Below are 16,876 nucleotides of genomic sequence, written 5' to 3' on the forward strand. Positions count from 1 at the left end.
AAATACAAAGCTTTCTTTACTGTTCGAGTAGCTGTAAGAGAATTACATTTTGATGCGGAAAATATTCAATTGAAAGGTTAAGGTGTTAAATATAAAATGGTTGAAAAATAATAATGAGTATTTGATCTGTATTTTCAATCTATGATTTTAACTCGATTATTCAAGTAAGCATTTAATACCGTTGCATTACTTTTTAACTTGCTATACAATAAAAATTTCCAATAATTTAAAGCATGAGACGATTTGTCATTAATTAATTTATTCTATAAAGATATTTTTTACAGACACCATTTTCTTCAATGTTTATCATTTTATTTAAAACTTATTTATTCCATGAATTTAGGAGCATAGTTAGGAGTTAATAAATAAATAATAATAGTAAGCAATCGCAATACAGAAAACAAATGAAGATGGTAAATAAATATACATAGAAAAACGATTTACAGTATAGAATGTCACATGGCATAAATTATGTCTCGTACTGTCGTCCTCCATGGCGCAGCGGTCAACACGCCTGCCTGCGACGTGCAGGCCCTGGGTTCGATCCCCGGCCAGGTCATGATGGAAAACGATCTTTTCCTGATTGTCCTGGGTCTTGGATGTTTATCTATATATGTATCTATTATAAATATAGTATCGTTGAGTTAGTATCCCATAACACAAGTCTCGAACTTACTTTGGGGCTAGCTCAATCTGTGTGATTTGTCCCTATATATATATATATATATATATATATATATATATATATATATATATAATAAACACAGTTAATGAACCTAATCAATTCATGAAAGGACATTATATTCACCCCCTAGTGCTTTGGATTCTAATAAGCTTACCTAAATCTAGATAAATGTTAAATACCTGCCCTCAAACTTTGCCTAATATTCAACAGTATTATTATTATTACGTTATCATAATATTAGAAATATGTCATGAACGTGCACATATGTTTCATATATGGTAAACGTTTAAATTTTATTCTCAAAATTTATTAAATTTATATTTACTTAAAGTAAATGAAACATTACTTTATTTTAACATTTATATAGGCCTCTTATTTTTGCTTTACAACAGATTAGAATAAACTCCAAGGAACCGGCATTAAGCTGTTTTGAACTGCCCTGAACTGACAGGAACCTGTACATACTGGTTCATAGTGGTTTGGACTATTGGAAATGGCAAATCGGGTATTCAATATTCATCGGAATCAGTGGACAATCCAATTCGGAATTAATTTTCGGATGGACGGTATTATGCGATTTTGACTAATAGTTTCCGATTGGAAAATAAGTTGCAAGTTCTTTTCTAACTTTCCATAATAACGATCATTACTTCAAAATGGTTTTTTAAAACGCTTGTCCAGCACAATGGTTATTTTATATGTATTTTCGGAAATAGAAAAGGTGTTGACGATCTACCTAATTGAAATAGGTAATAAGGTTTTATTTAAATAAATTGTTTATATTCTTTTATTACTACGTTGCTCACATTGCCGATTGATTATAATAAAACACTTTTATTCTCAAAGACTCGTCAAGTAATACCAGAGAGGAGAATGTTATTGTAAAATATGTCATAAGAGTTGTTTTACCATGTCTAAAAAAATATTTCATTACTAATAAAAACTTACCGATAAATGGTCACTTAGTTCATAGTAGTAACGTTATCTTTAATAATATTTCTTATAAAGTTACTAATATCATCGATTTTATCTCTGTTCTTTATAATTAAATTACTAATATCTACCAAATTTTTAATATTGTTCCAGGCTTCACTCTATCCTAAATTACTGGAAAAAAAAATTATAAATTTTAAAGTCTATTCTATTCTATTCATAAAAAAAAACTCACATACCTGCGTGATACTCCAATATCGATCCAACGATATAAGACACAAATTCATAATCGAAGCAGTACACAACAACACATCCATGGCTGAATGTATCTCACACCACCAAAACCCGAAAATCCAGTAGCCCATTAACTCGTTAGCGAGTGAAAACGGCATTATCACTAACCCTAAGAAAAAGTCTGACACTGCTAAGGACGCTATAAACCAATTCTGTATATTTTTCAATGCTTTTTCTGTCACAATTGCTATTATAACTAACATATTACCTACAACCACCATTATCATTAGCACTGTCACAACCACTGAAGCAATAATGATGTGCGCAGGCGAATACCCACTGGGGTACCAGGTTTTTAATACCACTTGGTTGATTGTGGTATCGTTCGACACTGTTGTATTGGCGTCCGACGCATTCGTCATCTGCAACGCCAGAAATTCCTCCTGGCTCATGTATGTTGGAACTAGGAACGTGGAATTCAACCCAAGTGTTCCATTGAAGTGTGTACTCATCGTCGTCTTTGCGGCCAACAGAGTTGTAGCGTTTGGTACCATCTTGGTATCTATATTATTGAGGCTAAGAACGGCAGTACCGGTTTTTAACGACAGATTAACGAATTAAACTAACTACACGATTTGTTGTTTATTGTTTATAAAACTTGAGATTCGAAAGTAGACTTATTTGGCCCCGTAATGTGAATACGAAAACTATTATTTAGAATAAAAACATTGCACGGTTCAAATTATTAAAATCGTATTGCCTATAGGAACGGAATATTATATATTCAAATATTTAAAGATTTTAACTATTTTTACAGCGGATAATTTTTACACAATTAAATTTAATACCCGTTTTTTCCGAACTATATTATGCGAAGACTAATATCAAAGCATTGAATAATCGATAAAAGTCGTAATATTTATATACAGATTACCTTAATCACGTACCGATATCAATTCTAATTAGTGGAGATAAATTTTAAATTATTTTAATGTTATTATTTACAATTTATAAACAAATAATCGAAACGCGTGCAGTATACAAAGGCCTCTTACCTAATATTGCTTCTGGACAGCGACAAAAAAAATACAGTAAATAATGTAACGATACCGAAAATTATACCAATAACTTATATAATACGCAAAAGAAAAATACCTTAATCGCACACACGCGTCACGAACGGCAACACACAAAAAAGCAATCCTAGTGTACTAGTGAAGCGTTTACCTAAAATAATAATTTGTGTCAATTATTTTATACAATCGTTAAACCGGTATCGTGGCGTCATCGTGCAATTTTACCCTTTCTCCTATCCCAAAAACGGTTTTGTTTCGCAAACATTTTTTTTAAAGATATATTTTTAAATTTGATATTATTATCACATTTTTATTTTTTCCTTTTCAAATGAAGTGCCATTTTATCTGCCGCTGCCGCGTGACTTCTGTAATATGACCTTTCTAACACGCGAGTTGTAATCGAATGTGCCTCTATATCCTCGACGGGACTGAGAACTGTTATTTTCTCAATTATTGTCCGCTTGCGTCGTTGTCGTACCTGTAATGAAGAAAATTATACACTATTAATAATCACTATTTATAATACATCCACCGACACACTTATATCTAATTTTATTGAGTCATATAAGAGATGCATCATTGATTACGTAAATGCAACAAAATCACGATGTAGTGTATAATCTCATTACAACATTGAGCATTTTTTTTTTATGGATAATAATTCCACCTGCGCTATCAATATACACTGGGGGGCTACCAATGAGGAATGATGGATGAGGATAAAGCTAGTCAGTTGATCATCGTGACAAATTCAACAATAAATTAATCACAATGATTTTCATGGAAAACCACGTAGAAGTCGATTTAATTAGGAATTTGGTATTGCTAGTAATGAAATTACCAATCCTCAATAATGACAATATCTTTTTCCCTCAACAATGAGAGTTATATATGAATGGCATTTTTTTTTGTATTTATAAAATAAATGTTTTATTCTATATTCCAGCTCTTTGTTTGTTTAGTCAAATTCCAATTTAACAGTTTTTAGGTATCCACAAAAGACGGGATGAGATGGGAGAAAAGGTTGCAAAGTTGTTAAAGTTTTTAGCGAGTGTGTATTGTATACGTATTTGAAAAAAAAATCAACAAAATGACGTAAATCCAACTAATATACAAACAGAGTATTTAAACAGTATTACGTGACTGACAACATTTTATAATTACCGGTAATTGAAAACTTCAACAAATCTGTTATTAGCAATAAATTCACGCCATTGTGAATTGTTTGAAAAAAATAACTTGACTTATTCAGTGAGTTTTTAATCGATTAATTATACAAGTATCATTGTTCATTCAATTGTGAATGACGTGACTATGTTTTGTAGTTCAATGCCTCGATTCATAAAACTGGACTCATGAGTTTATTTGTAATCGAGACTAACATAATATATAGTTTTTGCAATTTAATATTTTCTATAAAATCTCTGATGAAAAAAAGTCTTGTTTCTTTTTTTTACCGACTTCAAAAGAAGGTTCTTCAATTCTGTTGTAATTTTTTATGTTTGTTACCACATGACTCCGACAATTGTAAACCGATTTGGATTTTTTTTTATCTGAAAAGACTAATCTGTAATCCTATAGAAATTTTATTCCTTTATAATAAAATATTAATTGTAATAAAATCAGTTTAGTTATTTCTTTTTTAAATCAATATTTGTTCTGCCACAATTGAAGTATTTTTTTTATGAAATAAAATTTTATTATAAATAGGTAGATAATAATTTTATTTGTATGTACCTACATTAAATAACAACAAATATAGATAATATATATTTATTTTATTATATATTTTTCACATAAATGGAAAGAAAGAAATTTTCGGTTAGACCAATTCATGAAACAAACCTTTAGTTTCTCTTATTGCTATTTTAGGTCACCTCATGTGTTCTTTCGCCCATTTGTCTCATAATAAAATATTGCAATTTTAGAATCAGGCAATAAGCTTTGTGATATTTAATGATATGATTATTAATGATTAATATGACAATAAAAATTTACAATTGTTCTCACTTTACGAAATCCCGATTTTTCCGCTTAACAATATTGTTTCTATTCCACCTCGATTGTATAAGTATAAAAATACTTAGGCTTTAAAAATTTTTAGTATAAAAGCAACGTAAAACAGCAAATGATTGGGTAATCTTGTAAAACTTGCGCGGTCGGTCGTTAATTAATTGGTCAGTTGACCGATCGAACGCCCGCTGATTCAATAGCTCAGTACGATACTTGTATAAACTGGAAGCTGGTATTTCGGTATTGCAACAAAACCAAAGGGAGTGCTTTGATTGGCAACGATTTACGTTGCCAAATTCTCTTAATATACTTTATATTAGAATAGTAATAAATAAACTCTTCACAAAGTATAAATATTAAAAAACAATAAATATATTTTAATGTTTTTTTATAAAAAAAAAATTAAAATGTAATAATACATAGAATTTTTCAATAACACATATCGTTTTATTTTTAAAAAAGTTGTAATTCTCGTTCTAAATGTATATTTCAGCATTCGTGTATTGGTTTTCCCTTGCAAATTGGGCAATTCCAAATTTACTTTACTGGGTTTGTAGTAAGAACGAATATGTCCTTGATTTGGATATAATTTTAATACGTAAGCAAAGGAAATATATAAATTTACAATATTTTTTGTATATATATGAAAAGAAGAGATGACGGTATATAATTCCAGTAAAATATTACGAATGATGTGAATGTAGCTGCTGGTTGGTAAGTCGGCGCAATTTGCTCCACACTTCACAATCCTTGCAGCAACCATAGATTATACAGTAACAATATATATATATATATATATAGACAAAAAGAGAGTTATATAAAAAAGTCATTATTTAAATAAGTTCCTATTAAATCTTGCATTGAAATTAATAGTAAATGAAGAACCGTAATTTTAAATACATAACTACTCAACGAATACCACTTGGCTTACCAGTTACGACAATTATTAGCATTTCTATGCAAAATACTTTGATGTTTATAAACATTAATAGGCGTGCGAAATAAGACACACGCTGCGACCCAACAACGTAAGCACCACACTCGCCCTGAAGAAAACTTCCGGATGGAGTCGAAACAATTGTCGGAAACATTAAGCCTGAACATTAAGGGTATCACAAACTCTGACTCTGAACAAATCCTTATTATTACGCACTTTGTGAAGATCTATACATATCTCCTTGTCTTTTTATTTTTGAAGAGATGTAGATTATGTCTCTTTATATATAACTAAAGCCTCGACAAATAGATGATTCCAAAACCTAAGCAAGTTGAAAAGTAAATATAAAACCAAATAAAATATTATACCTTAGATACTTACCTATTTATATAATGAATGTTAAAATAAATGAATATAAACCAAATTGTACACGACTATTTCCGTTTTAGGATATCAGGTTACATTCCCTGTCGAAAAATATCTCGTTAATGACATCTGTTAAATAACTCTTCCAAAAACACATTTTAATAGACGAACAATAAAACACATAAAGGGAGACAGACTAACTCGCTACAAACCTAGGGGTTTTATTATTGGTTTTTAAAAACAGAAATAATGAGAATTTTTATTGTCAATAATGAACTTTATTTTTATGAACCCTGCTAATATTAATACCATATAAATATTATTATAAAGTCAACCCTAACAAAAATTTAGTTTAAAGTTTTGACTTACAGTGAACATACTTCAGTTTAAAAAAAATACATCATCCTAATACTGCACAGCTCACTTGCTGGATCGAATTGATTAATTAGCTAGTTGACACAGTTGACCAACGTCAACCGGTTCCTGTTGATTGAATAGTGACGAGCTGGACATAGGTTTCGACAAAACCAATTCTGGTTTTGGTTAATTACAAATCAGGTACATAGTTACACTAACGATCAGTAAGAACAAATACATTTAGATAAATATCACAAGAACATTTTAATTGTCAAACAAGTAACTACAACTTTGTGAATATACACGCACTGATGAATGATATTTCGTAAAAATATTAAATTTAATATATTTGAATTTAAAACAGAAAATTGTATGTTTATCACAAAGCATATAAATATATAAAACAGGTTTGTATAAGTAAATTTTGCGTTGATATAAACAGTTTTCTGCTTTGTTAAGAAAACAGCAGCTGTGGTCGTCACAAACTTAATACGGGACCTACATATTAAACACAGAAAACTCTATTGATTTTGAAAATAATTCTGAAAATTTGTTTCGAATTGGCGAACTAATTGTATAATATGGCTATATAAAATAAAACGAATTGATAATCTCCTTTAGATTTAAGATCTCCTTTAGAATTGTGTTTACGAGCCACCTTATATTTTGGAGACGGTTAAAAACCAATTCATATCTAACACATGAAAATATTACACGTGCCTGTCTACAATAATAACTTGACAAAGCGGCATGATGATAAATATTATACAATTTATTCGGTGTTGTGAGTGTTGTCATCACGTTGAAACGGCACAGAGCTGTGTTCATTTGACGTATGACAGAGACAGATGATATACGATGGAGATAGACAGATTTTTTAGTAAGTGGACAAAGTTCCGTAGGTATTTTATATAAAAACAATATTGAAAAAATTTATAGAATTTTCAAAAGGAAATGCTCAATTCCACAGATTTTTTTGTGGTTGTATTAATATTCTGAATAAATTTTAATAATTCTTTTTTTTTTCAATTAACAGGGTTTACTCCCATGTTGGTTCTGTATTAATTTTATGATAATTGAAGCTGTTTTCTTGATGAAGCAAAAAAACTGCTTGTTGCGAAATGAAATCCAATCTATCTATATTGACATTGTTCATTGAGTTCCCTGATACTGTTCATATCAGTAGGCGACGGTTATTCTATTAGATAAACTGTCACTAAGTTCTTCATTTCGACTTATATTAACAAAAACATAAATATAGTAACAAAATTTGTGAAACTGAACAACTTTTTCAAAGAGAAAATTAATCTAAAATCAAAATATATAATTTAAAAAATATAATCTGTAATTACTAAGCAGACACAACATGTCCCGACAGTCTACGAATAATTAATTAATAATTCTAATATCATAAACATTAATCTCTACATTTTAGATACCTACTAAAAATCGCAGGACATAGTATTTATTGGACGCGGAACCCTAGAACTGTCTTATTTAAATACATTGTATCTTCGCATTCCAAATGAAATTACAATTGTGTAATAAAAAGGCGACTTTGTAAAAAAGTTATCTGTAAATAATTTGTCTTTTTCTTTGCTTTAGCCTTGAATAATGTGGGCGTTTAAGTGAAAACAGTCCAATAATTAAGATTTCACATGAAATAAAATTGTGTATATTATATAATATTTACTTAAATAAATTTTAGCATTTATAAAATGTTTCCCAGATATGTTACTAAATGTTTTATGTAAAATTTTAAATTAAATACTTAGAAACTTAACTGAGAAAACTATACAACGTTTTTACGTCATACCGAATAAAACATATGTTTTATTTACAAATATACATAAAAATTCTTAAAAATATTATTTTTGCTTCTACTATTGTTCTTTCACATCAAATTTTTTTAAATGTTTACTATGTATACAGTACAGACACGGTATAATTATTATTTTTTAATTATTATAGTTTTATTTTATATATATCGTCAAACAATTTTTGGAATATTATGTCAAGAAATTTCTATACCCTTACGTCAAAGATGCAATATATGATAATACAAAAGGTATATATATATAATTTGTAATAGTAAAAGGCAATCAAAGTACAAACAATTTCTTACAAAAAACTTTATATTAGAATATAAGTTATTCTGAAATTATAATATTATACACTATTAAATCTATTAATTTTAAAATCTCATGAAAACATAAACGAAGCAAATTTTTTTTCAATGTTTTCAGACGCAACTTTCAAAAGGAAGTGCTCAATAGTTTTTTTTTTTTGTAGTTGTATTCACAATTACGTGGCCAATTTTGAGATGATTTTCACAGTTCTTTTTGTAATTGATACAATTTACTCTCATATTTGTCGCATATTAATTTTGTAATTATTGAAGCTATTATTTTAGTTTACACAGCAAAAAACCGCTTGTTGTGAAGCACAATCTACTTGTAAGCAATTTAGTGTACTAAATTCAAATATTTGCAATATTTCTTTGCGGAGTAATACGTAGTTGTTGATAGAATTGTCCTTGTTTCAAATATCTCTCTTTAACAATCCAATCTGAGCCCATCTTTCTTTGTGTCATTCCAATCTCAGCCCGTCTCCCTGACAAATCGTCATATCAACTTCCTTGGTCCGTTCGCACACGATTCGTAGCGTAGGCGTAATCCGACAGAATACATGTTACTACATGTATGTAGTACGAGACGATGACGCCAATCTCGTATGTACTACATGCATACACACTACGACACGACCCGTGTACGAACGCACTTACCCTTTTTATTGCGGTAATGATTGGTTTATTTTAGGAAAATCTTGTATTTTATACACGTTTCTTTATTGCAAGAAATCAGTCACAGGAAATGGGTGTAGATCGAGGACAAATACAACCAATGAAGAGGCGAATGGCCTTAAAATAACTTCCGGAAGGGTACAAATCTGACTCGAAGGACCAACGCAATGTGTCCGGCTGAAAGAGCATATTGCAATAAATGAGGGTTTGTAGATAAAATTTGCTTTCAACTATATAAATATAAACATAATCTTTTAGTGAAGTAAATAAAAAGTATATTTTCTATTTTTTGTTTATTATTATTCGTTACCGTTCCTTTTATTCGCCTATGCACCCTTAATGATGTACATAGAGTACAATCTAAGTATTAGATCTCAGAGATCTATATATACGTAAGTTTCTCTTCTTTCATTAGCTATGTTATACCATATACATATACCATATACATATACCTTAGAAAGATTTACTAGTCAATCTTTAATAAATGAAATAAGTTTACTTGAATGTTAATAAAATTTATATATAGAATTAAGGAGTACATTAAAAAGATAGAACATTAAAGATAGAATCGGTTTACATTTGTCAAAGATATAGTGTAACATTATTATAATAACCTTTTTTAAAGTCGGTTGAAAAACAAATTACACCATTGTGTTGTGGTTATGAAGGTCTACCTTTGCTCCATAATGCAGCCAAGTTTAAGGATAGAGAATATTATGCTTAGGAAAAGGTAATTTATCTTCTATGAGCATTTCATAACACATAAAAATGAAGTTCGCCCTTGCCTCCCACTTAACACGTTCGCTCAACTTTGTTTTATGGAAAACAAGTTTAGATATTTTTACATGGCATGATTTATGAACTATAACAAAAATAATAATGGTGTAATGTTGAACTTTACTCATAAAATCGTATATACATTGTTTAGTTTGTTTCACAGATTTATCTATAAACTTATTGACTTATTTTGTTGCGTTAACAATTTGTGAATAATATGATCGAACGAAATGGCAGGTCACTCAATTGTCACACTCGTGAACAGGTGTTTCTAATTTCTAAAAACTGGTGCTTGTTACTCTTTATATTTTTAAAACTTAATATTTTTTTTTATACTAACATAGTGCTACAGACAAACTGACGGACCTAAAGCAGATTATTAACATCGCTTATAAGCAATAATAACACAAAATACACTGTAATACATATAGTACCTTTTCCATTTTATTATAATTATTATTATATCAGCCGCTATCTGTCCACAGTTGGACATAGGCCTCCCTCATAAAAGAGATGTTGCCAGTAGTTGCCGGGATAGCCCATTCTATGCCAGAGCTCCACGGCAAACCTTTTCAATTACTGAGGACTAAACTATTACGCTTCCGTACCCTGTAATTTCACTGCCGCATCACACCTGCCACGCAAGCACAACTGTTTGAGGGCAGAAACATGGATAGAACAGAAATACCTAAGAAGACGACTTTTGTATAAAGTTTACATCTAGTAAATATACATTTTAATAATTTGTAAATGTCTACAATATATCTAGTCAGTCAAATTCAAATATTAATCCTAAAAAATCCCCACGCATATAGAAGTCAGTCATCATCTTCCTCGTGACAATTAAAACAATTTCGTGAGCGAAAGACCTTCAATAACCGTAGTAGTAGTAGAGTCGCTGAATTTTTTTGTGAATTTTTCAGTGTTTCAGTTACAACCTTTGTAGATTTCCTAGATCTTATATTTTTCATACTACCTTTCTGTACAAAATGAATCTTTTATTATTTTTACCCATCGGAATGATGAAGCTGCATTTAAATAACTTTCAGTCTTATTCCAGCAGTCTACAAATCGTGTAATACCAGGTAGGGTTGGCATCGATTTATAACTATAGCTATATAGTAGTAGATATATTTCGTCAAGCATAACCAACTGTAACCACAGAATGTGTAATTTAAAGCACAACAAAACGACCCTACCGTCGTTTCGTGGATTAATTATCTACGTTTGTCAACGATAGAGGGAGCTTTTGTACAGTTGTTGGCATGGATAACTCTTTGTCGTCTATATCTACCGACAAACAACTTACTCTGCATGTTATCTCCTGCTTTGAATGTTGAGATATGACAGTGAAATTTAATGGATACTGTCATTTAAGATCATAGACCGCAAGTGATGTTGCAAGAGCTGTTATAATCACGAACAGGCAGGCCATTTGGGTTTGTTTGTTTATTTGTTTGTAATACTTTATTATACAGTAAAGTCAAGCCAAGTCGTATGCTTGATTATTAAGAATCCATGTATAAAAGACCTATATTGTAAATTAATAGATGGGAAATTTTAATTAATGTACAGTTTTAGAGCCGACCTAATTCAAAGTGCAGTGTATATATTGTGAATCAATGAGTAATTGAATTTTATAAATATAAACCACAGTCTAGAGGTTTCGTAACTGGAATGCCTGAGATATTTTTTTCAAATTGATGTTGCAAGAGATATATGAATGAAATAGCACATCATTCTCACTGCCTATCCTAAAATCTCTGCTGTAAAGATAAATATCTCAAATCGAATCTCAGATATTAATCTCAGTCCAATAACAATTTTGTACAGAAGTCTTAAAACGCAACAACTAGGGATGGAGTACAATTGGGATCACGTTCGCATAAACAAATTACATTAATACGCACCTGTCAAAGTAACGACAAAAGTATCGATTACGTATAAACTAATTAAAAGGTCAATATCATTTTAGTGATAATATAATATTGATCCAAAATGTTCCTAATGTTGCAACTTCTGAGTGCTCATTACAATTGGAATATATAATATATATTTAATTACTACATAATACATTTAACTTATTTGAAATGTACCCATATAACTAGTATCTATATAGATAGTAAATCACCAGGCCACGACGCTCTCGTCGACGAGAAAGGTCTACACAAATTAAAGATGATAATGCCAAATTCCGAATTCACCTGATGGATGAAATTCTCTTGATAGTAATAAATCTCTGCGCAGCGCCTAATTGGTGCGCGGGTAGAAAATCAACTGGATTTTATGTCCAATATAAAATGGCAACTCCATCCATTTTATGGTGATTTTTAAATCCAGAGACCCAATCTCGACCAATAAGGCTATATTAAGGAGCAACCGAATACTTATCATTTTTAATATCGTCCGACGTTAAAGAGGGAGGCAGGAATTCTTGTATTACTGGACAAGTCATAAGACATATGTATATTCATGACTTTGATACCAGATGGAGTACAGATGTGTAATTTTTTTTTATAAATGGATTACAGTAACGAAAAATATACAGTTTTTTTTTTAAATCTATACACTGCCAAGTAGGTTGAATCAACAATTCATGCTTTTTTTTCCGTAGTTGTCTTTATTACAGTAAAGTGAATACTTTACTACAAGTATGGAGATGCAAATATGGAGCTCCTTCAGACGCATTCTGCTTTTTTCTTACAAATACCAAACTAGGATTTCTTTTTTAATAGCAAAATGACACATGTGAAGAAAAAAATTACATTAACATAAATTTCTTATGTCAATTTTTGCAAAAAAAAACCCAATAAAGAGTCTCCCGTATGTACTGATTACTCTAAATCCGCTGTTGACTATAGCTTGATCCAAACGTAAATGTAGTTGAGTCAAGGACGCCAAAAGGGTGGGAGTGACGTCACGCACTTTGTCAAATCTTTTGTCATTTTATAAAAGTTTTGACACTTCGAAGAAACGTCCCAGTATTTTATGATGTATTAACTCATGAATATTAAAAGTAGGAAGTACTATATCATTTGCTATTTGAGTACTGAACACTTTTTTATTAGATGATCAATATTCATTTAACTTAGAGAACGAGCTAAATCGACTCAGGTGATTTTATTTTATTTATTTATTCTGAATTAGGCACACCAGCAGTATACATATTATACATAAATTAAAAAACATTTCTTATGTAGTATGCTGATATGCATACCTATAGCAGGCGTACACAACATTGACTACAGATTATATGTATATAAATGTCATAATATAATTAATATAATAAATTAAATTGTTGATGTGATGTTAATTATGTATCGTTAAACCCTTCTTCATGTCAATACTTCTACGACTTCGTGCTGAAAAATATTTCTAACAATCATATCACGAAATAAAAATTATATCGACAAAAAAAATAAAAATAAGTATTCTATTACTACATTGTTGCAATTGTATTTTATTTAACAGTGAAGGATAAAGTCTCATTATTATAATAAATGCGAAAATTTATAGCGATGGATAGATGTTTGGTACTCTTTCACGTAAAAACTACTAAACGGATTTATATGAGAACAGGTACATGGCTAGATTATATCTTAAATTAGCACAAAGGATACATTATGTATTGAATCACGCGGACGACGTCGCGGGATACAGATAGTTGCCATATAATGAATAAAAGCGGTTATTAAATATAATACGGATTGAAAGTTTTTAAAATTTCTCCATAAAGAACTTTTTAAAGACAAAATAATTATATTTTCTAATATTGTACGTCTAAAAATATAGTTATATAGTCCATAGAATAAATATAATGTTGATATAATTCAATATTACAGACAGACCAAAACCATAGTTCATTGACTTAGTACTTACTTACAGGCATAAATCTATAGACACAGAATACCTAATACTAAATGATACCATAATTTACAATAACATCCGATAGCTTTAAATCTTCAGACAACCAATTCCAACTCGGCATTAACTATCCTATAAATAATGGAATGGATCTTGCATTCGGCAACTGGATCCAATGACGTACAACCAGATAGGCATTGAGGGTTAAGCAACGGATTAACATTTCCGCAACCATAAACAAGATGGATGGGAGCCGGAAGGTATTGTTGTGGTTTATGTTGAGGTGCTTTAAGCTTCGGCCTTAATAAGGCAGCGCAAGGGAGTGGTCACTTAAGATGCTACTTTCACGATAGGAAACTTCCTGATTAATCTAAAGGTTAAAAGTATTTTGGGTACTTATTTATTTAGGAGAAACATACAGAATTTATAGTACATATAATAAATACAAAAAGTATTATATTAGCTAATAGAGTTTCTATAGATAAATATATTACTTAATAAAAAATTGCAAGTTTCGACAAATGGTTGTTTCGTTTCATTATACATTTGCAAATTTAAAAATACATAGCCAAGTTTTATATATTATATTTTTAATAATGAAATATATCCATCGGTATTACAATGAAACAAAACAGTAATGTCAAGGACGATTATGATGCGTGTTAAGTGACTTTGACGAAAATTTGTTTTGTTAGTTTACAAATTGGAGCAGAAAAAAATATACTAATTAAATAGCCAGTAAATATGGACTTTCACAAAATAATACCTAATTCGATAAAATAAAAAAGTATTGCGACATTGTTATTGGACTCGAATAAAATTAGCATTAAGTAGGCAAAAAAAATCATCTTATATTTTTTATTACAGAAAATTACTCTTTAACGGTAATTTGTTAGGTTTCGATTTTTTAAATTCTTAAATTCGATGAAAAGTGAGATCATATAAAAAAATTAAGTTCATTTCTTTCTCGAAAGTTACTATGGTAATGATAATTATTTCTTTATTTTATTTACTTATTCTTTATTGACCATATTACCGAAAACTTATTATTGGCTTAATACGAATAGTTAATTATTACCTTTTGACTATATATGTATTTATATATTATACACTATTGTATATTACAAGATAATATATATTTTTTAAAGTTTCACAGATGGTAAATAAATACAAATAATACAATATTATCACTGCGCAAAAAAACGACTTTAACCTACCTAACCTAACCCTAACGTACCTACACATATTAATAAACTAGATAATTCGTATATACGAAATTTTTGTTTAAAAAAAAAAAACACCACTAAAATCAACATAAAGGGTGATAAAATTGACATAGAACCAATACACAAATACCTGTCGATTTCAAAAATAAATATTAAATTCAGATCGGAATTGGTGTCCTCCTATTTTTGGAAGTCTTTTAAATATGCTTTTCGTTTAATGTCGTAAAAGTTTTAAATTTATGTAATTTGTTCACATAAATTTAAAACCTTTACGATCACAGGAACGATTAGTATTAAATTAAAATAGCCAAGTGTGTAATAGAGAGTTGATAATGTATAACAAGAAGGGATCTTCACATTTCATTAAAATTACCTAATACAGAAGTTCACTATATACTGTATATTACATGTAAGTGAGATAGCGTAATAATATAGATTGGTTGTCCAACTTTGATCGTTCTACTGCATAATCAAATGGTTTCAACCCAAATTACAGTTCCACACCTGGGTTTCATCATTTAACAAATGTTATAATGCATACGTATTTTAAATAGATAGTTAATAAACTATTAAGATTATTAAGATTCCAAACTATATGAAAGGAAATCCAATGAATGACAAAATTGATAATAAATGAGAAAGTAAAGATAGTAAGTGCCGAAATACAGGCGTGTATGCATGATACTTGAAAATTGAGGTTCTGAAATTGGATGAGCAAACGATATATAAAAAGATAATAATCTTTGACATACTGTTTTCTCTATTTGTGCTACAAGAAGCTTGAGGTGTTTATAAATACGAACATATATAAAAAAATTATTATAAACAATAAATATAATCCATTAAAAAAACAGCTATTTCATTAACAACAAAAATATTTTGATATCTATCAACACGGGAGCAAACTGTTTTAATGCAAAAATAACAATATCTGTTTAGAATTAGCGGAGATACCGCTTAACATAAAAAAAATACAAGCGATTTAAGAACCTTCTCTTTTATCTCCTCTCCTCGGTAATTTTAATTACGATAATGTTTGTTTTTAATATTAAAAAAGTTATGCAAACATTATAAAGAAACTTATATAATTGCTAATATGCGAATCTTCCGCGAAAGCGTTCCACTTCAGCTTCACACGGTTTTTTTTTCTACTATAATATGCATGTCTTATATTTTATTATACATATAAATTTTTCTACTGAACCACGCTGTCTATAGATGAATACCACGTTAAAATCCGTTGCATTATTTGAAAGATCTAAGCTTACAGACGGCGGGAAACGACTTGTATAGTATATGAAGTATACACAAAGTAATAATTATTAATTTCGGCTTAATATTTACCCCTAATACACACAAATGAAGTCATAGATTTAAACCTAATATTTTAATAAATAAATACGTCTGTATATATAGCAAACGAATTAATTTAAATTATTATAAACGTAATATAAATTAATTAACCTCATATTGGATTTAATAAACTAAAACTTTGCAATAATTTTCACATTTGAAGCTAATAAATAACAGTTCATTTTAATTATCGTGTCATACAAACCATTCAACATACATACATATTTAATAGCGCTACTCACGTTGAATTAA

At 29.5% G+C, this 16,876-nt stretch overlaps 1 protein-coding gene across 1 annotated transcript in view; it reads right to left on the reverse strand.

Moving 5' to 3' along the window:
- The window catches only part of LOC128200267 (alpha-2C adrenergic receptor-like), a 198,293-nt gene that overhangs the window by 101,065 nt on the left and 80,352 nt on the right, over nucleotides 1-16,876 (reverse strand). The window contains exon 2 of the mRNA XM_052893161.1: nucleotides 1,858-3,406. Coding sequence (XP_052749121.1) covers nucleotides 1,858-2,406 — 549 coding nt within the window. The 5' untranslated portion in view covers nucleotides 2,407-3,406. The remainder of the gene's footprint in view (nucleotides 1-1,857; nucleotides 3,407-16,876) is intronic.

Source organism: Galleria mellonella, unplaced genomic scaffold (genome assembly GCF_026898425.1).
Source record: "Galleria mellonella isolate WM207_F2 unplaced genomic scaffold, CSIRO_AGI_GalMel_v1 utg172, whole genome shotgun sequence".
Taxonomy (NCBI): Eukaryota; Metazoa; Arthropoda; class Insecta; order Lepidoptera; family Pyralidae; genus Galleria; species Galleria mellonella.